At 39.5% G+C, this 26,412-nt stretch overlaps 1 protein-coding gene across 8 annotated transcripts in view; it reads right to left on the bottom strand.

The window, feature by feature from the left end:
• Positions 1-23,119, bottom strand: part of RPS6KC1 (ribosomal protein S6 kinase C1) — an 88,652-nt gene extending 65,533 nt beyond the window's left edge. For 4 of the 8 annotated variants that reach the window (XM_035901579.1, XM_035901584.1, XM_035901583.1 and 1 more), the window contains exons 1-7: positions 21,803-21,839; positions 20,795-20,907; positions 17,545-17,665; positions 8,425-8,540; positions 6,281-6,374; positions 1,822-1,881; positions 668-1,030 (exon numbers count right to left, since the gene is read on the bottom strand). In XM_035901579.1, coding sequence (XP_035757472.1) covers positions 668-1,030; positions 1,822-1,881; positions 6,281-6,374; positions 8,425-8,540; positions 17,545-17,665; positions 20,795-20,872 — 832 coding nt within the window. In that variant the 5' untranslated portion in view covers positions 20,873-20,907; positions 21,803-21,839. Of the gene's footprint in view, positions 1-667; positions 1,031-1,821; positions 1,882-2,163; positions 2,187-6,280; positions 6,375-8,424; positions 8,541-17,544; positions 17,666-20,469; positions 20,680-20,794; positions 20,908-21,802; positions 21,840-23,100 lie in introns of those variants that run through there. The other 4 variants (XM_035901580.1, XM_035901585.1, XM_035901581.1 and 1 more) reach the window with 3 other exon arrangements.
• Positions 23,120-26,412: the final 3,293 nt, after the last annotated feature.

Below are 26,412 nucleotides of genomic sequence, written 5' to 3'. Positions count from 1 at the left end.
CAAGGTGCAAGGAGACACCACAGAAATTCACATGTAGTTGCATCTGGTCAGTTAATAACAGCTTTTGCAGACATATATTGACACACCAAAGTCTTCTGGAAAAAAAAAAAATCCTGTTGCCCTCCAGCAGTGCAGGCATGTAAGTTTGAATGCATCCTTTAGCTAGAAAAGGAGAACAGTTTAGTGGAAGAAGCAAGAGGCTGTGAGCCAAGAATAGTTCTAATCCTGTTGTGACTGGGAAGTTAACCTGAGTCTGCCTCTCCCCATGCGTAAAATGGGGATAATTAATCCTCACTTAACCATGTAAATTAAATAATGTTTCAACAGTGCTGCAAGTGCCACATATTAATTAATGCCTAGGTAATAAAAAGGAAAGAGACAGAAGTGGAGCACTTTGCTACTTACCTGCAAGTCGGAGGTTGCGCTGCAATTTTAAAAGAGGAGATACTTGGCACTTGGAAGATGAGACCCTAAATTATCATCCAGTCTTAGAGAGAAAGATTTCTCTCGCTCCCATGCACACAGCAGCTATCAAGCACATGAAAGCCAGGCACACATTCTGTATTTCATATGACCCGTTCGCAACACCATAAGCTGATGTTAACTAAGGAAACACCACAAATACCCATAACCAAAGGTAAGGCAAACATAGTGGGAAGATCCATACCTTGAACACCTTCCAGAAGCAGATCAACCCCCTTTCTATAGAAGCTGAAGGCAGTTTCATAATCTTCTTCCTCCTCCTTCTTCAAGGCCAGTTTTATCAACTCGCCTGCTTTCTCCAAGTAATCTTGTTTGCCAGGCTTGGGTTTTAAGCTTCCAGTAAACAAACCATGGCTTTCCCTCTCTCCCTCGGGTTTGCTCCACTCCTGCTCAGGTGCCAGCGTGCTTTGCATTGGGGGTTCAGAAGTAAGGGAGAGGCCAACAGCTCTACTGGGAGAACTTTGGTTGGATGCCATTCCATCATCTAACTCAGCAAGAGAGTCTATATCGACTGTCAGAGAGATCAGGTCGCTGTCACTGGAGAGGCCTGAAAGCACAACCAGAAAGACATCCATTACTCTAGATTTCTCATATACCTTAGGAACGTCCAAAATTCTTAATCCCATCCAAAAATTTTAGCTTTCTTCTCACTTATGCAGCTTCCTGAGACTTTGTGCACAGAAATTCCCTGCAAGTAAAGCTATCTTAAAAATTATTACCTATAGAAACATGGGGTTTAAAGTTAGCTACAAACTCCACAGAGCAAGTCCAAATACTGGGAGTGAAGAGATCAACATCTAACACCCAGCTTAAACTTTCAAAGCCTGCACAGCATTAGGGTCCAGGAAAATTACTCTGTGTGAGTGCTATCAGAAAACTCAACCAGCAAGAGTCAGACTACTTTTGCAAGAATTCCCAACATACTGGTTTAAATCAGCTTCCCAAACCCAGTAAATTAGGAGTTGGAATTAACACAGAGTTACAGTCAGCTTATGCATTATGCAGCACTCCAACTCACATCTACCACATATACTCTTCTTTCATTGCTAACACATGGTAAAATGAATTAGCTTACCACTTTCACTGAAGCTTGAGTAACATTTTATTTTACATTTGCCATAAGCTAAAAGCATATATATTACTGCAAGCTGACCATCAGTAACTAAATCACAGCACCTCAGCATTGTTATTTGGAAATAAACGGCTACAAAAGACATTTCACACATACACCATTTCATTCTGTACGGATTACCATCCACAAAGAGTCCTCACTCATAATTATGAATTTCTAAGAATTTAAATTCCACAAATGTAATGGAAACAACTTCTAGATCTCACCTCCACATTCCGATTGGCTCGTAAGTGTCACATCATCAAGCCCACTTAAATCCTTTCGAACTGAAAAGGACAAGAATGACAAAAATGTCTGACATTCTCTTGTACAACAGATTAGATGTTCACTTGCCATCAAAATGAAAGGGCATGACCCTACTACAGGTAAAAGCACATAATATGAAACTGGTCTTTGACTGGCTATCAGAGATACCCATTTGGTAATAGACCATTAAAATTGTGACAGTGGTATTAGGTTCACCGTTTCTCATTGCCTCTGAGGTTAAAAAACAAAACACAGATGCTTGCTTAGGGGGAGCTAATCCAAACCTCAGCACTCCAACTCACCTAATTTCAATAGCAGCAGCACTTTAATCCCTATCTCTCACTGCTCTGATGATTTACAGCTAAGGAGACTTAAAACAGGAGGGCCTTCAAAGCTGGGACCTACACACCAAGAAGAAGAAGAAGAAAAAAAAAAAAGCCAGCTTTCAGTCTCAAAAATGTCGTTCCATAAGAGTACCCTGCATGAGACATATGGAGTGAACCATAAATTTGGCAGTGCCACCTGGATATCAAGTAGCAGTTTGTTTTATCACCTTGGCACATGTATCCACTGAGGCAATAAAACAGGCAACAAGGTCAAGACATTTAGCTGTTTGAACACACAGAGAAAGTAAATTCTGAACTAAAACCTGGTGTCTGTTTTCTTTTGTATTATCAACAGAGTCAAGGGTTTACTACATTATCAGGTAAAGTGTTCTGACTTACCTGCAAAAAGTATGTGGCAGTAGCAAGGAGCTGACTCAAGAGTAACTAACTCAAACTTTCTTTTCAATTTTCCAAATCTAGAGTTAGAGGAAGTTTACAATTTATGGAACAGAAGTAAGAAGGCACTGTAGAAGTACTGCTTTTCTAAAACCTAGCAGTTACTTTAATGCAAGTTAAGAGGAAAAAGACATGAAGGAGAACAGATTACCAGCCATTCTCTTTGTCTGAAAAGCAAGGGATAGTGATACTTAGTGACACAAAACTACTTGAGAGGAGGGGACAGGGTCCACAGAAGACAATGCACCTGATCTTTTCAGGGGAGGGACATAAAGCAAAGTGTCCATGCAGAGAAGAAAACTGGCTGTGTAGACCCAAATCCTGCAAGAAAGTAGTCAACCTCACAACAGAACAGTTGGAGGGAGACGAAAGATTCATTAATTGGTGTATTAATAATGGGCCATTCACCTGCCCAATTTAGGAACAGCAATGTCAAATGTGGGCCCAGAGGACTGAGAAATTTATGAAACAACATTTAGAGGAGTCAAACTATCTTGTTCAGTGAAGAGAAATTGCTATCTGGGGGACGTGCAGGTGGAAGCAGAGCTGACTGATAGACAAAGGGTGCAGATGACGAATGGAAAAGCTGGGGGTTTGTGGGAAGGGTGCGCTGGCCACCCACACTAGATGAATTAGAGCACATCCACACAGCAGATTTCAGACAGACCTAAGTTCCCCTCCCTACAGCCCAAACAAAACCACGTTTGCTCTTCTCTTGCAGCCAACTTGACCAGAAGCTGTATGAACACAGCTAGTACGGCACAGAGCCTGAGCTAATAAACTTTGCTTAAGGGCAGGTTTAGAGTCCACGTCTGGCACCACACAACCACAGTCATGGGGCAGTCATGGGGCTTCCAATCAGCCTGAAGGGTAGGTAGAATGTGAACTGCATATGCCTATTTCTGGGAAGGTAATGTGAACATGGTAAAACAGAAGGAAGTGGGGAAAAAAAAAGAATTTAAAAAAAAAAAAAAAATATGAGCTTCCCAGTGCATTTCTCTAAAGAATTTGGCAATTGGTATAGAAAGACTTTTGGAGAAGAATTTGGACATACGAACATTATCCCATGTACCCAGAGAGGATGACAGAGTGGCTGTTTGTCAGGAATATTCAATGAGTATAATGATGCTGAAATTGAACATAAATTCCTGTCCTTGTCTCTGCCTTGTGCAACTTCACCAGGTGTACAAAGAGTAAACAGTTTCCAAAAATTGGTTGCAAGCCTGGGTAACCTAGCCTCTTGAAAAGCACGTTCCCACAAAAGCATGAACTGCCAAACTGCTGTTATAAGCAAGATACTTATTGCTTATTTTGGTTCAAAAACATTTCAACTGCCATCAGTTTGCATCTTCTACCATTAATGTGCACACCTTCTGCAGAGTGAACTTTGTCTGACAAGAACAGATAAAAGTGAGAAAACACAACCCACCCTTATAAGCAAACACCAGCACCTGCTAAGGAATGGGTTTGATACTTCTCAGTAAGAAGGAGCAGGGCCCACGTGGAGGCCCTTGAACATTCACAAAAACTAACACAGTGAACTAGTCACAGTTAACTACGATAATCAGACTGGGAAAAATTAGATGCAGGCAGGATGCCTTCAGGAGAGGCAGGGAGAGGACTCAGAGCCGAGTATTGCCACTGCCATCTAGAGGTCTTAAAGACAGGTGTTTCCTTCTGTCTCTAGACTACCCTCCACCCGACATTTGGGTTTGAACATAAGAAAATATGACCTGGAAGACACATTTTTAGAAAAAGGTAACTCCACAAAAGTCACATTTGGCATCAGAAATCCTGTGCTCATAGTTGTTGAAAGTATCCCCTAAAAGCACTCCAGACAATTCAGAAGAAGGGTATCAAATAATTTTTCTACTTTACAGCACTTTTTTTCTTTCCAATATTTTATCTCACATAAAGGAAGTGGTTTTCTTCTAAAAATGAGGCCCTTACGAATAAAGAATAGAAATGCTTATGTTAAGCATTTTTAGAAGCACTTTTCTTTTTCAGTGTAAACTGAGTGCATTGTCAAAATCTGGAATGTTAAATTTCACAGAAATAGTGCCCCTTTAAAACCAGTTACCTGTATTTATGATAACTACCCTCTGTAATTTAACAGCTCTATGCCTTCCCTTCACAGAACGAAGTATTGTGGGTGCATTAGTTCATCAACATCACAGAAGGTACTACAAAATAAATTGCAAAATTCACTGCACAGGTAGAACGTATTATAGAACTAAGTGCTTAGTTATTGACATTGAGAGATCCCAGGGGCAAGTCATACAACCTCAAGTGAAAAATAAACAAACAAACCACTATTAGAAAACACAAGCAGTTCTTGTTATTCAAGCAGAGTTTTAGCAAAGCAAGTTCTATGCCAGAGACTGACCCAAGAAAATTAAGTAGTTGAGGGGAAAAAAAACCCAAACAACCTCCTAAAATAAGCTTTGTAAGTGTTTATATAATATTGTATATTTATACATCAGTGTAAAACAGTTCCAAAGGAAAGTCTTAAGGGTTGGAAAAGAATTTCTTAGAAGTCACAAGGACTCAAACGTAACTCAGAAACATGTAAATATCTAAAAGATTGCATGGTACTTGGAAGATGATTATAAGCAGAGATGCTTAAGCTAGCCCAGCCTCCAGAAGCAAGAAAGAAGCCACAGCACACTATTTATTTGGGCTGACTGACCCTACCTTACAGCTATACTATTTAGTTCAATTGAAGTGCCACAATTACTCTGTATCTGGTATCCAAGCCAGCACATGGATCTCTACAGCGTGCTAAGGAAATGCAATCTTAAGATAAAAGGACGCACCCTCCATTGGCATAGCACAACCAGAAAACATGAGCAAGCTAAGGGAGGGATTTTCAGTTTTCAACTAAGCAATAGCCCACACTGGCTCTAACACGCAGCATCTCAGACTTTCATGAATAGGCAGTTCTTTTCAGGAAAAGAAAAAATGCTGGCAGTTTTCAGAAGAGACTTAACTTGCTTATGTCCCTGTGCCCTGCAGTAGGCTTTATCATTCCCCACTCCCATATGCTCAATTCAGAAGACATACTTAAACTTCTAAAATATGATATCGACTCTCTTCTGGATTTTCCTAAGCACTAAAAGAATGGTGACACCCAGAGCATGAACAGCTGATTAAGAACCCTCTGAACTGAATCTTAGACGTATTTTTCATGCTCTAGGCAAATTCAAGCAGTCATCTTTGTATTTATTGATCAATCTCAAAATGGTTTTAAAGTTCTCAGCAAATTTTTACAGCTAGAGACTTGCGTCATGGTTAGTTGTGAACACTACCACACTGTTTGCCCAACCTTTTGGAAGCAGGCAGAGGGTACAGTTCAGTTGGCACCAAAAGCACTTATTTTTGAGCAAAAGAGCGCTAGGACTTCTCAAATGCACTAGACAACTCCCAGAAAACTTCCTGTTAGAAGCAAACTTCCAGCAGTGCAGACAGAGCTGTGCTGAGCCCAACTTTTCTGTTGTTAATCCCAGCTCCAGCATCTTTTTCATACCAAGCAAAACAGAAACTGGATGCCAATGGTCCTACAAATATGGCACTTGTCAGGAACGTGCTGCTTTAAAACTGATCATGCTATAGGGTTACATGAGGAAAGAAAGCAAACCTTCAGAACTGCAGTCAGACAGGTTGTCTGTCAGAGAGTCAGACAGAGGCTCAACAGGACCAATCAGTTCAGACCCATCATGCACCTCTCCACCCTGAAAAGAAAGAGGGAAGGGAATTGTTTAGCTCCTGTGCTCTATGAAAAGTCTCATTACATAGAAGTGATACTCAAAATTATATTTCCTAACCAGTGAATGCTCCATTACTTTAGAGTTAATGCATTTAATTAAACCGTATAAGCCTGCAAAATTAAACCAAGGCTTTTGGTTAGGCTATGTTTGGTTGCCACAGACTGTCTAGGTATCCAAACAGCCTACTGCAGCTTCACAGCCCCAAACCATCCAGGCTGCAGCAGGTCTGCCTGCAAACCCCAGAGTTTAACAGGGAGAGAACAGTGATTCTACTGCTCTCTTGTGGTACATACAGTCTGTGCCCTTCAGTGGTGTTCCCTAGCTCAGCAGGTCCCCATGCAGGAGTGTTTGTCCATCAGACTCATGTCCCACACATGACCCACAAGGTTCAGTTCAGTCATAGTCAAGACTGGACAAACAGGGAAGATAAGGCTAGGCCAGCATATAAAGGGGATATTATTCCCTCTCAGGCCTGAAAGGAATCAAAAGTAAATGAAGTAACAACAGGAACAATTAATTGCACTAGAGACCACCTAAATGTTTTGGGGTTTGGTTTTTTTTTTTTTTATTTCTGCTTCACATCGCAGGTGCACATTTTCCACACAACGTTACTAGAAGCTGCATCATCTCCAAGGCAGTGTTACAAATGGGCACTGCTAACCTGTCTTGAACTAGCCCAGCACATTTTCACACTAGACAGCCCATTTTTCTGGAGCCTATAGTGCATAGACACACACAGAGTGCTCCCTTCAGCTGTTTCTAAGACTTCATTGTCCAAGTCTATCTCTCCATGGCTATTTGCACAAAAGTCTGAAATGGAATAAAACCACCTATGATCAGACCTAAAGGACACTGGCTGACACGGTGACTGATCAAAACCTAAGGCTTTCTTACAGGAAAACCATGACACAACATCAACTAACAAATGAGCCTAATTATTACACTTGCATAACTCTCCTCATAGACATACTTGCTCCTATAAAAATTAATGCCTTTCTAGTTTTATTCATTGCCTTACAAAGGCAGAAAAGGTCCACTGGAAGGCTAAAAATAATACTTTTGTTAAGCAAAGGAGGGGAAAAGAGCTCTGAACACATACAAAAAACACAGAGGTATTCCAAAGAACTAAAAAAGTACAAATGCAAATAAACTGAAAAGTAAAATATTCTAACTCAATCTCCCATTCATTGTTGCCACCAAAACTTAAAGAAAATTATTTTAAGTATTTTAAAGGGCTCTGCAATAACTGCATCATGAAAATAAGTGAAGATCTTTAAGCTTCGCTATAATTTTGCTTTTGCATACTTATCATTTAAATATACTTAACATGTCAATACATTTAAGTCCCATCTCAGCCAGATGAGCATTTCCTTAATTCCAGGGAGTTACTATCATGTTTACATGTAAACTTATGCTTTTGTGTTTGCAGAATGTTGGACTAAGCTACTGAAAATAAAGAGCTTTGAAGGAACTACTGAAAACAAACTGCTTCAGATGTAATAAAGAAGAAGTCTGGATCAACGTATTGTCCTAAACTGTGTTTTGGAGAGTGGTTCTCACAACACTGTACAAGCAGCACATTTGACTACTTATATGCCAAATTTGTTGTCACAGACCTGAATCCATTACAGGCCATAAGAAAACAGTTTAGAGAGTCTTCCTTCCTTTGGTTTGAAACTATAAACACCTACATAAAATATAGAAACAGTGACAATATTTTTATTACTTCCCCACTGAACACCTGGGTTTAACATCACGTTTTGCTCATCATTCAATAAACAAAAATTCCAAAGCCCTTCACCTGAAGTTCCTGTAAAACTTTCTACCTTGCAGAGGTGTGACATGAGGGCTTTTTAAAGCCACATTTCTAGAGTGAATAGAAAACTCCCAGTCACTTCACAAAGCAAGTCAGATCAGCTCACTGTCATTCCCCAGTTTATAGCGTAAAGCAGAATCAGCACTATACTTTATTCATATCAGTAAGAAGCAAACACTTCTGCAAATACTAACAAACCTTAAAAAATTCTTCAAGCTGTTTGCTGTTATAGAGAGCAGGGATATTGGCAGAAAACTGCAACAGATCTTCAGCACATTGCCTTCTTTCTTCAATCACAGTTTCATCAAATCGCCCTGGAACAGACACATAGATTGACAGTTTTAGAAATAACTACGCATTTATTCTGCAATAATAGCCACCACAAAAAAAAAACAAGACAAAAGCAACCTTCTGGAGACAATGCCCTGAGTCTATGAAAGTCATTCCAACGCTTCAGGAGAACATAGCAAATCTTCAAACTTCCTAGTCTCAATTGTCCCTAGAGTCTCGTCTTCTGCAATCCACTCAGATGATGAAAGCTGGCAGCTACGACAAGAATCCTTCGCCCTCTCATCGTAAGAATATGTGAGGCAACACTCTTGATTAGCCAAGAGACACTAACGGATGTCCAGTGTTATCTAACAATAAATGATACATGCACAATTTGACAATATGCCAGTCAGTGTCAGCCTTGATTACGGCCCAAATCCTGCAAGGAGCTGAGCATTCTTCGCATATTCTCAAGAACAACGCACAATATGAGCAGATAGTAAACGAAGTATTGCTAAAAGACCCCAAACAGATCATCAGTTCCAAGGTGCCAGTTATGGAGGAGACAGAGGGTAGGGGAGATGGTGAAGCCCTGCTACTGGGCACTGAAGCTTTCCTCTGAAGTAGCTCCATGCAGACAGGGTCTCATCTCCTCCTGGATTCAAGAGGTAAGCAGAGCTGGGAAGCAGCTCATTTACCAAAATATATGATCCTTCCCTTTCCCCTACCCAGCACCCAAGACATTCCAATTACAAAAAACATATTTAACAAACAATCCCACAGTTCACCTGAGAGATTTGCTTGTCAGGAGAAAGAACCCTTGGATTGCTACCTTAAATTCACATTCTTCACAATTGAACACAACTTCTTTTAGCTTTTCATATCAACATCACTTTGTTGTTGAAATAGTTACAAGTTTACAAAAGGAAAAGAGCAAAGGTTAACAGTAATAATTGGAGGAGAATGGAACAGATATTGGAACAGCTATACAGAGGAAAAAAAAAGGACTGGGAAGACAAGTTCAAGAAACAGTATTGCTATAACAGCATGACCAGAAAAATAAGAACCACCTGTGACAGCTCTGTGGCATTAACCTTTGAAGAGGACAAAAGAAACATTGAATACAGAAGCAAAATTCATTTATACTCAGAGCAAGCAAAAACATAATCCCAGAAGAAAGTATCAAAGCCAGATTCTTTCCAGAAATTCTTCAAGTAAATAGCTCCTGCCCATGTGGTACCAGAAAAAAGAAAATAAAACTAGAAAGACACACACATACTCACAAGATCACAAACAAAGCTTTTGAGGGTTATTCTTCCATGAAAGGAAAGGAAAGACATCATTAGGCTAATTTTCAGCTGGATCGGCTCGGTGACTTGTTCACCCTGCCCTTTCAGCTGTACAAACATTAGCAGCCGTACAAAAGAGCGAGCAACAAGCAAGCAGAAAGAAGGCAAAGGCAATGCTACCACATTGAGTGGCAACACTGAAATCAGGCTCTAGTAAACCATTCATCAAACTTCCTACGTCTTCAAAGCAACGCTGTGGGTGCATTAGGGCTTTTGTTTCATTCCACACAAAATGGGACACCATGAAAAAACAACTTCCCTCAGTAAAGCGCAGCAGCATAGGACAATTAAATGAATCTACAAAATAACATGAACACTGTTAGAATGAAACAGAAAATCAATTGCAAAGAAGTGGACACCGAACAAGGCCAGAAATGGGTAACTTTTGCAAGCAAGTAATTCTAAAAGGTATTTTTCCTGGTTTCCCAGAGATCTTTCTCTCCCCAATCTACTCCATCACCAAATCCAATAAAAACTAGTTTTCCTCATCCACATCTTCTCAATACTTCCACTGGGCAGCAGACAGGACGTGTCGGGACCAGCACTGCCAGGCTGACCAGCACTTGTCCACCGATTGTCCAGGCAGCTGCAAACCTCACAGGTATGAACTGAGCTTGCCTGGACCTTGGTAGCACCACAGCACGTGCTCTCTTCTTACTCAGCTGCTATTTCACAGACTTTGCAAAAATACAGTTACATTTGCAACAGCCTTCCCTCTCAAATTTAGCTGACAGTAGCCACATGAGTAAGAGGCTTGACTTTCTGAGAGCACAATTACATAAGCCTTATTTTCTTAGGAAGCTGAGCTAAAAAAGAAGTTAAAATACATGTTTGAACAGAGCCATTGAAACATTAATCAACGTCACATTTTCCCGCTCATCAGCATCACGACTCACTATCAAGACAGCCACTTATAGAACTAGAGGACCATGGGGGAAGGAAGAGCATCATTCAGTACTGGTTTGTTCACAGACTATCTGGCACCTTGCTGGCAGCTTCATACCCAGCCAACCGTGCCTATCCCCTTCCCCTTCTCCCTTTTTTCATACTTTCAAGCAATCTTGCATTGCTCAACCCTTTAGACACCCCACTGGCTCTTCAAACATTTCTATCAGGAAGACTTCCTGCATCTAAATAAATGTTATTTCCACTATTCTTTACATCTCTCAGCCACATGGAAACTTCATTATAGGGATCATGTCTTTCCAGGGTTATAAGAAGTGTCAACTACAATCTTAGCATAAAACAAATGCATTACCACGGTTCTCCTATTCCTCTAGCAATGATCCATTCACAGTTTATTATATATACAGAAAACAAGTGTAAATTCCTGTAAAGAGAATCCACAATTCATTTTATGGAGCAAATCCAAACACCACCACACCTAGCAATGTTTCTATTCACGTTTCAGTTTCTCACAAGACTTCCAACTGTACATGACACCTAATTTTTAAATATGCTACTTAATTTGGTATTTTCAAATGCAAAAAATACCCTTATCTGAGTTTTATAATGCGAATCATCTTCCTGACTCTGCTAGCAAGTTATCAATATCTGAGGTTTTTTGGTTTCTTTTTGTCAGGAGGGAGAGTATTTTTTTACACTAAAGTACCTTTCTGCAGTTATTAGCTACAAGAAATTATTAGTACAGATTTACCAGCTTTTTGGTAAAATGCCACTTATAGCTAACATATGGGAATACTTAAAGTGCCCAACAAAACAATAGGTTGAAAATACTGAAGAAATTATGTGGATGCATATTAGGGAAGGAGAGTAATCACTTCCCAGAAATAGGTATCATAGTTGCTGCATAATAATTCAGAGAAGCTTTAACAGCTGGATCTGTTAGGACATTTTAGATTCCCATGTTTGAGGTCATTATGCTTTCCCACTAAGATGGGTGGAAAAGGTTCAAGTGAAGTGCAGAAAAAGGTTTTTTCCCCACCTGTAACAAGTTTCACATTTTGATGCGAGCAGCTGTATTGTAACAGCATAAAAATACATGCACTTGCACATTATAATTATCAAAAGCTGGGGTGCAAAACATGCAATGCAGTTCAGTTCTGCAGATCTGGCAAGTCTTTGTTTGCACGAAATACGGAAGCACAGCATGACCCATTCATTTTTAAATACATCTCAGTTCTCAACACCATCTCCTGAAATCTGAGTGCTGAACTTGAGATTCTGCTCAGGTTTAATACTTCTGCTACAAGTCCAACTGTTAGAACCACCAATACCCATTTTGTAAAGTATACTCTCAGCAAAGCAATATGTGTGTGTTATTTAAAGCACTCAAAATAAAAAAAATAAAACAAAAAGAATCAACAAGTTGCCAGCAACTACTAGCAATGCTAATTAGTAACTAGTTCACAAGCTGCAACAAGTGGAACATCACCACAGGGAAGAAACACTGCAAAAATGCTCCATTAAAGCAGCTTGAAAACAAAAGATCTTAATAGAGATGGACCTTGCAGCTCACCATTAACTGACTGAGACTGAAAACAAGTTTGTCAAACTCAATCTATTAGAATTCCATTTTCCCTCTAGTACAAAAAAATACTAGGACTGATCTGAAGATAAATGCTTTAAAATAAAATAAAACACACAACAGCTATCACATGTAGAAGTGAGATGGAAGGATACACAGTAAAATTTTATGCTTTAAATAGAAAAATAATTCTGAAATTAGAGATGAGTCAGACACTTCTGTCTCTTTCAGCTATCCACCTATCATTTAAAATTTGTTTTTACATTACCTCCTCTTTCCTATATTCTTCTGTGGCTCAGCTTCATTCAAATGTAGTGAGTTTTCTTTTGGTTGATTTCTAATTTCAAAGTGCTTTTTGTAAATAACTGCACTGAACATTTCTGTAGATTTCCTTCTCTTACAATGTATATTGCAGCCACTTTTGTTCACCAAATACAATAGAAGGATGTCTTTCAGAAGGGATTTCACTCAATTCCCCCCTTGCTTACAGAGCTAGTGTAAAAACAGCTAATTTGCATTTCTGGCAATTTCATAGAATCATAGAATGTTTTGGGTTGGAAGGGACCCCTAGAGGTCATCTAGTCCAACCCCCCTGCTGTGAGCAGGGACACCACTAACTAGATCAGGTTGCTCAGAGCCCCGTCCAACCTGGCCTTGAATGCTTCCAGGGATGGGGCCTCCACTACCTCTCTGGGCAACCTGCTCCAGTGTTTCACCACCCTCATTGTAAAGAATTTCTTCCTTATATCCAGTCTAAACCTTCCCTGGTTTAGTTTAAAACCATTACCCCTTGTCCTGTCACAACTGGCCCTACTAAAATTGTTTAGGATATTAGAAACCCATGCTGTCTTCCACCCTGATTTTCTTTTCTTTTTACCCCTGTCTTTCCTCCACTATGAATAGCTACCATATCTTCTACCCGAAATTAAATTATGCTTTGCAAATATTAGCTTTTTAAATAACTTGTCCAATGACCGTTCTACTCTAAATCAGACAAAAATCATCTCAGGATAAAACTGACACTACATTCTCTATTTAATCATTGGTGCACAAATTCTGACATAGCACCAAAACTTACCCACTGCCAACTTCATTAATAAGAAAAAATAAAAAGACACAAAAATTGAATACAATTTAGCTGATGTGAAAGACTATTTAAACTAGGAATTTTAGCCAGCTCTGCACAGAGAACTACAAAATCTGCATCAGAGTTCAGCTTCCATGCCTCTCAACTTAGTTGGTCCACACAACAAGGGTCTAAGTCAGAGGCTCCCCCAAAGCTGTAGGAGCAGTTTGGACCTGGTTGATAAGCTCATTTCAACTTGTTCAAAGCTGTCTACGTTAGCATATCCTTTAGAGCACCTCAGTGCCATGCCTACATACAGAACAAGCACAGTAGCATTAAGCAGCAAAAATTACAAGTCTGTGGCAGTATTTGGTCCTGAAACATTAAAAGGAAAATTTGTGCGTTCCAGGCTGAGGTTTAGCCTCCAGGTGAGTTTCATACAGTTTCTCCGACACTCAGGAAGGGCAGCCAGCAAGTACTGCTATGGTACCACAACCCAGGGCAGTATTATAATGCTGTCACATAAAGTAGAAAAAAGAGCTGACTAAACAACCTCAATTTTGGCACTTTCCAAACTGACAAGCTTGACTACCCCAAAGCAATAGTAAATGCCAAAAAACCTGATGCCAAAAAGCATAATACACCAAAAAAGCACACTACAAAAAACCACCCCATACAACAAAAAAACTAAAAAAGCAGAAAACACACCAAAAAAATGCTAGGACACACAAAAGCACAAAAAAGCTTATGCTAAACACATGCAAAAATGCTAAAAATGTTTTTGCATATTTTTCCAGGTGTGGCACGTAGTCAACACGTGCCAAAAAACACCAAAAGCATACTGGATGCTAATGCTAAAACCATGACACAGGGAAAAAAACATCTAAAAGCATGCAATAGATGTATGCCAAAAAATGAGAAACAAACACTGGACTCTAAAACATGCTAATGTGAAACACACAGGAAAAACATGCACTAGATTCATGCCCAATGCTGCTAAAAGTACTACACACAAAAAACCTGCAAAGACAGGCACTAGATGCATGCCAAAACATACCAAACATGCTGAATGCTCAAAACACCACTGCAGCAATACCAAACGTGCCACAGCAATGCTTTAGGAACCAAAACCCACACTAAAAAAAACACACAAAATTCACACCAGAAACCTTGACAAAAAAGAAAAAGCACATGGTAGATGCAATCAAAAAAATGTAACAAACAGGCTGGACACTAAATACCATGCAAGATGCATACAAAACCCATAAACACAGGCTGGATGCTTAAAAACAAACAAAACAAAAAAAAAAACAACCACACTATACCAACTTGTAAACACCATGGAAAGGCCTTAATAACCCCAAAACACCTTAGACACTGAAAAGCCTACCCAAAAACACCTCAGAAACTGGAAAGCCTGTCAAAAAACACCTAAAAAAAAGCACATGGTAGACTCATGCCAAAAAAAAAATGCCAAACACATGTTGGAAGCTTAAAACCCCACTAAAACACCCAGTATTTGCACGCACTAGATGCATGCCAAAAAAACACCAAATATACTGGACACACACAAAAAATCACCAAATAACTCTTAGAAACCCACCGTAAATCATGCAGTATATGCACAAAAAAAATACCAAAAAAATCCTGAACTGAAACAATGCTGCAGCAATGCCCTAGGATCTGAAACCATACCTTAAAAATGCCCCAAATCCACACCAGAAACCTTGCCAAAAAAGACATCACATGGTAGATGCATGCCAAAAAACACCAAATATACTGGACACTAACCACCATGCAAGGTGCATACTAAACCCCATAAACATAGGCTGGATACTTAAGCAAAAAACAAAAAAAAATAGAACAAACACAAAACCAACTTGTAAACTCCATGGAAATGCCTTCCTTAGCAACCCCCAAAAAACACCCACAAACCAAAAAGTCCCCCCAAAACCCCTTAGAAACCAAAAACGGCATCAAAAAAGAGCATGTGGTAGATGCATGTCAAAAAACCACCAAATGTTGGATTCTTAAAAACCCGTTAAAATGCCCAATAATAGCATGTGGTAGATGCATGCAAGGAAACACCAAACACATGTTGGACACTTAAAAAAAAAAAAAAAACACAACAAAAAGCAACACCAAACCCATTCTGCACAGTTAGCAATACCTTAGAAACACCTCAGAAACACTCACAAAGCACGCAGTAGATACACATCAAAAAAACGCCAAATACGTTGGACACGTTAAAAAACACCTAAAAAAACACCAAAAATCATGCATTATATGCATGAAAAAAGCTACACCTGGGCACAAAAAAACCCATGCCACACTACCACCTTAGGAACCAAAAACCACACCAAAAAAAAGAGCAGAATTCACACCAGAAACCACACCAAAAAAGAAAGCACATGGTAGATGTTTGCCAACAAACACCAAACATGCTGGATATTCAAAACCACACAAGATACATAAAAAATAAAAACCCCGCAACCTCCTCCAAAAAAAAAGACCAAAGCAAACACAGGCTGGATGCTTAAAAAAAAAAAAAAAAAACCCACGCTAAAACAATTTGTCGATCCATGGAAATGCCTTAATAACCCCAAAAATGCCTTAGAAACTGAAAAGCCCATCAAAAAAAAGCACATGGCATATGCACACCAAAAAGCACCAAACACCTCCTGGACTGTCAGCAATGCCTCAGAAATGCCTTAGAAACACTCAAAAAAATAAGTGGTAGATGTATGACAAAAAAAGGCCAAACATGCTGGGCACTTAAAAACCCACAGAATATTGTGTGGTACATGCATGCCAAAACAAACACCAAAGAAATCCTAGACACAAAAAATGCCACAGCCATGCCTTAGGAACCAAAAAACACACATACAAAAAAAAGCCTGAAATCCACATCAGAAACCTTGCCAAAAAAAAACAACAGAGCATGTGGAAGATGCATGGCACAAAACACCAAACACCATGCTAGATGCACAGCAGAAAAAAGCATAAACAGAGGCAGGATGCTTTAAAAAAAATTAATGCACTAGAACAACTCATGAATGCCATGGAAATGCCTTGGTAACCCAGAAACCACAAAGCTCACCCAAAACCAAACCAAACCATGACTACATAGTAGCTGCATGAGAAGAAATGTGAAACAATTGTTGAACACTTTAAAAAAAGTTACAGTGCTCAGAAAAAAGGCTCAAAAGCATGTGGTAGATGCACGCCAAAAAGCACCAAACCCATTCTGGACAGTTAGCAATACCTTAGAAACACCTCAGAAACACTCAAAAAGCACGTGATCGATGCATGCAAAAAAGACGACAAACATGCTGGACACATTAAAAAATGCTGAAAAATGCTTAAAAATCCACTGGATATCGTGCAATATATGCATGACAAAAAACCACAAACAGTTTATGCTAAACAAAAAGAACATGCCCTTGAAAAAAAAGACATCACTAAAAAAGTGTGGTAGGTGGAGTTCTATATGGAGTCATACCACTTCACTGGAAGCCCACCTACAGCTCATTCATAAAGACATATACATCACGATTAAGTTAAGACCTTTGGCTTTTAAGAGCTAATTACTTTTTGCAATGTTTCTCATGTAGAGTCACAATCCTCTTACAGGTTGTTTTGGTGAAATAGTTAACTGCTATATGTAAAACTCATCTCAAAAGCCTAGCTAGATAAAATTAATAATTACAATCAAATTCCTAAAATAAAAAATTATTTTCTGCAACAACTGCTTGATACTTTACTATAACTTGTCATTAAAAAAAATCACAGACAGCTCATATGAAAATCTTTGTTCATTGTTTGAATGCTGTTCACAAAGTTAATAAAGACTTCGTGCTCCTGAAAACAGGGAATGTATGTTGTAAAGATACAGAACATACAAAGCAACAAATATCTGATATAATATCTCTAATATGGGAGCAAGGACATAAATACTCCTGTTAAAAAAATTGAATAAAAGTATCAAGCTATGATACCAGCACACCTACCAGTAAGACACAACAAACCCAAAAGTTGAGTAGTAAAAGCACATGGAAGAGTTCCATGCAGCTACAAAACAAGATATATTTATAGATACTGAGTTATCAAAGAATTTCATCAAGTCAGGAAGAAATTATGCTTACCAAATACTATTGCTTTGGCGAAAGGTGGAAAGAGTTCTGTATGTCTGCACAGGTTTTTATGAATTTGCCAGAGATCTTTGTGCAGTTTCTTAAAGTCACTGTATCTCTTCCAAACAACTATCTGAAGCAAAGAAAGGGGAGAGAAGTATTAGTGAGATTTATTGTTTGCATTGCACCACAAATATATTTTTTTAAGCAAATCAGACCACTACCTTCAGCAAGTATGTTTAACAAAAATGTACAAACTCAGCCAACCATAACAGCCATTAAAAAAATGATCATTATCTGTCCTCAACCCCCATTTTGTCTAACAAGACTACAGTGCATAGAACAAGATATTAAGTAAAAGCTGAAAGAAGGAAACAGAGAGGGCAAAGGCAGCACTGTTGCAGTCACAATGTGATCCAGAGCTACACGGGCAACCAGTAAGAGGAAGAAACACCGAAAAGCAGTGTTGCACTGCCTAATAGCATGCTATGCTTGGCGCAGCTGCAGCTATGGGGAAGAGACGCAACAGCAAAAGAGAAAATGAGGGAAGAGAAATCAATACAATTAAGGGATTCTTAAGGACAGCACATCAAACACCCAGGACTACAAACCAGCTCTTAATTTGTTTATGTAAAATGCTGATCAGGTGTAAATGCAAGCCCACATTTAAATGGTTTACTGCTAATAACCCTAATCAAAAATTGAGTATGTTTCTTTTGCAATCTAGACAAAATCTCCAACTTCAGGAATGCAAAGAGCATTGGTTCATTACACCAGCTTTTCCTGATCCATCCTTTCCAGAAAGCAGCAGTCATCTGCCAGTCCCGGTCCTCCCAGACAGGTATCTACCTTATCTTTCTTCCATCCCATTCTTTGGGGGGGGGAAGACCACAAAAGATGTCTCAGTTAGCTTAATGCAACTAACCACAGTTTAAGATTCCAAATATTTCTAACAGGTTGCCTTCTCATAACCGATCATAATTAAAAGTACCTTTTTCAAGGAAACCAGTAAAGTACCCAAGTAAAAGGTTTAATTTTAGAGGGGTGTTTTGTTCTATATTTGTTGGGGGCTGGGGGGGGGTGTTTGGGTTTTTTTAACACTAAGGTCAGAGGCTGCCTAATTTTCAGCAGATGCAAGTCCTACCTAGGTTACAGGAGTGTTAACAGTAGATATGAAAAGCTTTAATACGGCAACACTGTATAAACCTTATAACTTAGTTATACTGAAGCGAGCAGTCCTGATTCAGTCCACCTATCGGGCACACATTTGCAGGACTTGATTACAACTAGTACTTGGTAGAGTTCAACACACAAGGGAAGAAAAATGAGAATCTCTCAAGAAAGCTAAATCACTAGTTGGCCATCAGAAACAGTAACTTTTCAATGCTGTACTTCCATCTAATCCGATATCCAGAAAGTGAATGATAAGCACTTCTTGAGCAGTGTGCATATAGAACATAAAATCGCTTAAGATGGTGAAGTCTTAAAATATCAAGTTACTGTATTGTCAGTACTTGGAGACAACGTGAAAAGCTGCCAGAAAATAAGAGCATAAGATTCCATTCTACTAAAAGTATCATTTTTTACTGCTGAAAGTGCTCTCCCAGTAGCCAAGAAGAAAACAATAAATATCCCTAAGTAGCTTGCATAGCAAAAGCAGTCAAGGTCATCCTAAAACCTTTCACAGGCTCATGGAAATTATGCCTTTGCATGCATGCGACAGCAAAGTTAGCAAAGTTACCACTCTAACATACTTATTAGAAATCAGATTTGGAGGAAGGATACATTGTACTTTGAGGCCCAACGAAGCACAGCAAGTATATTGTAAAATATATGTTACACTTGTAATGCAATAAGGTGCTTGTCACAGCTAGAGCCAGTAGATCTATTAACTCATGCGACTCATCTGTTCACAATGAACAACCCTTTCTCCTCCATGAACAATTAAGAGCAAAAATCCCACAAGATTACCCTAGCTACAATTGCCTCACATGCCATGTTGCTACTATCAATCCCCAGAAGCAAGGAAATTAAAGTTAAGCCCGCTAGCCTTTCTGTTTCTATTAACTCCTCCACGCAGAACTTCACGTTAACTTCTTTCATCCTTTTGAGAAGAAAGGCCTTACAAGGTTATCTTCCCTCCTGTCCCAACAACCACAGCTGAGGACATCTTGAATTGAAATTGGCTGCCATGGGAGAGATGCTGTATTAAAGGCTTGTATCCCAAAGGGCAGTTAAAAGAGGTGACATAAAACCGGCAAGTAGAGGTCACAGTACACGGCCTCATGTACAGTTGTACATATGTAATGCATGTATTAACATCACAGCAGTGACATTAAAAGAAACTTCTGAATGACTAGGCAGGTACAGCTAAATCGTCCTATACAGGTGCAGGAAGGGCATTGCATGAGACAGAAAAACAAAGTGATTGTGAGCCCCAAATTTTGTCTATCGAATTTCTAATTGAGCATTTTGGAAAACTGAAGTAAACTGATTTTCAGTGGGAACAGATTAGGAGCATATTCTTTTTCTTTCAAAGGCTGCCCAGAATTCTTTTTCTATCATAGGAAGCCAGTATAACAGAACAGCTCCCAACTTACATGATTTTCTGACTGCAGTTCACCCTCATGGCAACTACCATCTGGGATATTCCTTTTAATAAGTAGGAACTTTCAGATGCTTGCTTATAACAGAATCACACCACACCTAACATGCTATCACATGCAAAATAATTAATTTAACACAGAGAAGGGTGGAAAAGGGCAATCATCAACAAGTTCATAGAACATTTAAATGTTCTTACAGACTAGTTTGTGGAATCCTGAATGGCTAACCTACCTCCACAGATCAATGCAATGACTAAAAGATATGCTTTTGCTATTGTTTCAAAACTACTCAACATATATTCATGCAACACCTCAGCTGAAAGACACTTACAATATATTTTTCTGATGAATGGCTCATCAACAGCTGCTATAAAGTGTTTTTCCAACAAATGAAGATTAAGGTAATGCAGAATGTGCTCATGGATAGGTTCAATTCAGGAGTGTCCCTGGAAAAGGTGAACATCAAGCTACAAACTACAGGAATGTAGTTCTAAAACTCGATCCATGATCATCTCTGATTCTGATAGGCTATTTTAATCTTCTAGAGATTTAAAAAAAAAGAAATGCAAAAAGCATGAATGCTCATGTTGTCTGATTCTCAAGATTTCAAAGAAGGATGCAAAAAAGGGGTGTTAGGTGTATCAGCCAATTCTCACCTCTGCCAAGCCACTAATCAGTAACTCATGTTTGACCACACAGAGATGAATGAATTCATTTATGAGCTCTTCTTTCATCAACTATCCAGGTTCTCCTCAACTGTAGTAAGAGACTGCACCAGAAATTGAACATACGCATATGTTACACAACGTCTGAAAAGCTATAAGGTTGTGCTTTTGAAGGAAGATTTTGCACGTACATAGTATAATAGTATCAATGTCAAGTCATTAGTCCAGAAGAAATCAAGAGTGGAAAAAGTATTTTAATCTAAAAAAAACAAAAAAAAACACCACAAAAAAAAAACCACACCAAACCCACAACCCACACATGATACATTTTTTTTGTCTCAATAAAATGGTTCCTGATGGTCTTTTGAGGTATTAAAGAGGCACAAGAACACAGCAGACCCTTATTCAGAGCCTTTTCAGAAGAGGCAGCGAGTAAGCAGTTTTGAAGTTTTATCAAAGTATACCACTGGAAAATACTTAAGGAGCCTCAGAGAGATAGCCATAATATAGGACTTGCAGTCTAATCTCGCTCAACTACTCCTACACTCCTCCATTTTCCCTCTTCACTAATAGACAGTAATGATGTAGGCTTTTCAGTGAAATATTGGTTAAAGAGGAAAAGAGCACCTACAGCTGAGACCCAAGACTTGGATTGTGGACTGATCTCTAATTTTACCAGCAGGAGTTAAGTAACCATCAGTTTGCCAATTCCAGCCCTGAGAAAAGCGCTTGAAAAGTTATCAAAGCAGTTTTGTCATCAAAAGACAATTTACTCCCTAAGACTTTGTTTCACGTCACGATTCATCACTGAGGGATGAATTGCAACATGTTACACTAGCTACTGTTTTCAACTATCAAAGCTAAAGACAAATGGAAACATACAAAAAACTGTTTTCTCTATTACAATGACAAAACACACAGAGATTGCTAAATTACATCAAAGATGCTTCAAAAGGCATAGTGATACACAAAGACATTTGCACAAGTTTAAACTGTTACCTCCTGGACATCCTCTGGATTTTTTCTTGAAACAATCTGAAAAGCAAAACAACAAAAACACGTAAGCGCTTGGATTTTCAGTTTGGAAGTTAGAGAGTAACATACAATGATTTGTTGCTGAAGAGAAAAATCTGGAAAATGGCAAATGGTTGCATGTTCCTCTGCACTCAGAAATGTTTTCATTTCATTTTAGAGAAGTCTAATATCCAAATACACGGTGAGGTATTTTAGCAGCAGAGTCAGTTGCTGTGATTAGAAATAGAGACGTGCATTCTAGGCAAAATGGCACAGAAGGCATCTCACAAAACAAAGCTATGTTGAGCACATCCCCCACCATCTTTCCAGTCTCTTCCTATTAATTCATATTACTCCCAATAAGCGGAGCTAATTAAGGCTACTTGGCTTAATATAAGCTGCACGCAACCTCACTGTGAATGTGAAGCTTTGCATTTACCAAGACAGTATTTCCGCTTTACTTACAGCTGACAATGCACACACGTCTGACTCTATCCATGTGTATTTCCTTCTCCTTAAACACTCTTTGCCTAATTAATTATAAATGACTTTGTCCAGAGGAAAATTCCAGTGAAAACGAGGCTTGGCTACACACCATTTTATCAGGATTTTTTTTCTTTAAATAAATATTGATCGCAAAAGCCTTTGTAATCCAAGTTCTGTATTGCGCTTATAAACAGCATTAAGAGCGTATCCACACAAACAAACAAATCAAAGACAGACATCTTTAATTCATAACTGCAATTATCTTATGCAAGTCAGTATATCCTTCATTATAACTCAGCCAAAGCTGTTTAACAAAATAATTAGCCTACTGTTAGTTAAAGCAAAATAAGGCACTCTCAATCCAAATCGAGACTTATCCACACGCTGACGCACCCCAGAATAATTCATGCTGTGAATAGGTGATGCATATAGGCAAGCGCAAGGAGTCCGTGCTACTTGCACCCCAGAGACTAAAACACCATCCCCCTGTACTGCAAGCACCACGCAGCTGTTGCTCTAAGATGGAAGTCACTGAATCTGCACTTGCCTCTTGCTAAGTGACAGTAACATACCCCTCATACTCCCCATAAACTAGCTCTCTTCCTCCCTTCCGTTTTTCAAGAATCCTTGCTAAAGCCTCCCAGATTTCGTAACATCAGTTTAGTACACAGACCAGCCACTGTAATCTTCCACACATTTTGGAGGAGGCAAGACAGAAAGAGAAGTGTTATCCTCTCTAGCAATCCCCCAAAAGACCTAAAACATTTTCCTTCACAAGTCTAAGTTCTTTCTCTCACCTTACACATCAAAGTCCTCTTCTTCCAGCGCAGTCTACACCTTCCTCAACTCTTCCTCACTCTTGAGTAATCTAACATTTGGCAACTTTACCAAATTTTAACCTTGGCGGCTATTGCTCCTTCATTTACTACCAGACAGTTCATATGTACAATTTGTGAAATATTTCTAACCTTCTTTCCTAATAGCTGGCGTACTTGATGCAAGGAGCCTGTAGAGCTGGGGGAAGAGGGTATCATAGGCATGGCTACACATCACAGAAGAACACCAAAGGGCACACACCAACTGCTTTGCTTTGCAGTTCACCTTTAGTTAAAGCCTTGCAACAGTTTTGGCAGCTAGGTAAGTTACCAGATGGGCAGAAGGAGACCCAGAGAGATGAGTAATTACCCAGCCAGTTAGTAAGAATCTGGAATAAAACCCAGAAGCCCTGTTTCACACTTGTTCTAACGTTACATCGCCTTCTATATCTACCAGCCATGCCAACTTTAAGTCAGTACACAATAATTTATGTGTTGTCCTACTTTGTTCTTCACACCCTTTTCTGAAGGTCAACCTTAGAAGAGTCTCCCTTCAATCCAACCTATAATCAACCTAGAGACTTGCCAAAGATGATCCAATCCCCCAAATTTTCAGTGCACTTTTTTAATCCTTCCACAAGGATCAATGCAGTCAGCTCCTTCTGCAAATCTGTAATGCAAGCAACTTCAATCTATTTTTTTTAAATATCATTAAAATACCCATCAATGAGCTAAGCAATGTATAAATACAGTGTTAGGCTCTGAAAACAGAGATCCTGCAAGGATCCTCACCATCAAAGTATTTCAGATAATCCTGTTCTTTGTCTGACCTGCAGATACTCAACGTAACTCGTTAGAATTTTCATTATCATTAACAACTGTAATTTTCTAGATTATCTGACCTTTTATTAGTGGCCTATATTTTCAGTTATCATTAAAGAACACTTCTAGTATCGCAACTTGCTGATACCTCTTTCTGTTCTTTAGCCTTTGGAAATGGATATTAAAAACAAGTCAATATTAATTTAATTTTGTCTGGACTTAAATTATTTCACGTTTTACAAGTAAAATATAAATTCTCTGCTATAGAAACAAAACCTTTAAGAAAAATCTGCAATAAGGATAAACCACCTTAGCACTCAGAAGAGACTGCACAGGTAGTTGTGCCTTTGTGTCAGATGTTTAGAACACACTAAACAAGTGCTTTCTCATCCATGATTATTAATCTATTATTATATTGGAACAGAAAGTTCCTTTAACTTTGTTTCACAAAGTATTCACTCATGCACCACTGAGAGGAACTAGCAATCTCCACTAGCATGTACTGAGTACCCTAGATCTCAGCCAGAAGGACATTCGATGCAATGGGAAGATCCACCGCGCTTTTTTCCTGGCGGGCCCCCAAAGCTGCTGAGCATCAAATCAGCAAATACAGCTGTAGTGCTGTGATATCAACAGCAGAGCCAGATCACTGCAGGAACAAGAGGGAGGAATAGGAGGAGAGAAAAACGGAGGGTAACAGACACATACACTGATTTATTTTTAAATTATTTTGTTTGGCATCTAACTCCCCAAATCCTCACTTCAAGTACTACGAGGCAGATGATCAGATAGAACCCTACTGAAACAAAGAAGTTATTTAGACTTCTACATTTGCGAATCCAAAGCATCCCTTGCTGCATAAAAAAGTAGTATTTTTTCACTTTGAGGATTTTAGATATCAAAGCACACTCAAGAACTAATGATACCTGCTTATATCTGTTTCATTTGGACAGCTCACAGACTGATCAGTGCCTTGCTCTGTACCAAACCACACGTAGTCAGCACACCGCGTGATTCTGCACTGCCTCGCTTGGAAAAAGCACCAGAACATCTACAACTTACGGGACATGGCGAAAGAGTGACATTCCTCACTGGTTGGCCACAACTTTTTCTTGAACAATTCTGCATAAACCAAACTGTCACAGGGCATTTTAACTTGCTTCAGCCAGCAAGAACAAAGTCACCAGAATAAAATAAACTTAAGTCTTGGTTCATTCCTATTACTCCCCATTGCACTGATGCAACTTTTTAACACACATACACTCTTAGCCCATCATGAGCTACCACAGGAAGACCTGAAGGCACTGTTTTCCTTGCGACTATCTCATGAAGGGCTTTTTAGAGTAAAACCTCCTAGGGAAAAACAACTTTCTTCTTTCCCCTCTTTAAAAAATACTAAATTTTATTGGACTAAAAAGAATGTTTTAAACATGTCCCATATTTGTGTTTCGTTGACTTGTATACATATATTGGACAAAAAAGTATTTGAAAAAGATTTTTAATTTCACAAGTCATGCAAAGCAATCACACTCGAACAACCTGAGATCTATAATATATATATACACACACAGAGAATGCTGTAGTCTTTGAATTAAGGGAAGGGTGTGCATAAACGTACATTGCTCTCATGGTCAGAACGTCTGGTGCGGCAGTAACAAGATTACAAGTCATTTAAATAAAGTCTGTCCCTCTGTGATACATTCTGATGCTCTCAATACATCCCACCGTACCTGTGACCCAAACTCCCACTCCTCTTGCACCTATCTCCACATATTTACTTACTGCCCCTCCCTCTTCTGCTTAAATAGGAGAGCAGAGGAGAAAAGAAAGCAAGAAATTTCCCTAGGGGAACAGAAGGAGCTTTCAGCAAAACCAGCACAAAGCCAGCTTTCCCAACACCCAGTTTTCTGCTTCAGCTTTCCTGCTTCTCCTGCTAGGCCTCTCTCATTCACCCAGACCCTCTTCTGCCCAAATGGGGCTGAACAGTAAGCACACACAGCCCTTCAGAAAGGGGCTGTCTAAATACTCAACTCAACCCGCCCTGTGCCGCCAACGTAGGCGAGCTGTACCTACATACCCCGCTCCTTCATTTCTCCTCCCGAGCTGAATGCACTGTGGGGCAGAGCAATTCTGCTGTACCTACCCAAAGAGGTTCTGGGGAAGGAGGGGGGGCGGTTAAGGAAAAAGAAAAAAAATAGTTGTTTGGTTTTAAGCTATCCTTGTATGCCCTGCAACGAACAGGGAAGAAACCGACAGTTAATTGCAAGGCGCGCCTGAGGCAATCACGACGTTATGCGAAGCTACAGGTTTGCGGGAGGGGACTGAGGCTCAGCTCCGAGGGAGCCCTCCCTCCCTCCCTCCCACCCGTGTCCCTGAGGGAGGCTTCCACGTCGCGACCGGCCTGATGCGCGCAGGGCAGCCAGGGTCCCCACCGGCAGCCCGGCCGCAGGCTCTCCGCCGGACACCACGGAC

This window comes from Egretta garzetta, unplaced genomic scaffold, assembly GCF_000687185.1.
Source record: "Egretta garzetta isolate BGI_Z169 unplaced genomic scaffold, ASM68718v1 scaffold319, whole genome shotgun sequence".
Classification (NCBI taxonomy): Eukaryota; Metazoa; Chordata; class Aves; order Pelecaniformes; family Ardeidae; genus Egretta; species Egretta garzetta.
Note: the sequence above shows the minus strand (reverse complement) of the source record. Positions and strands in the feature narration are given on the sequence as shown.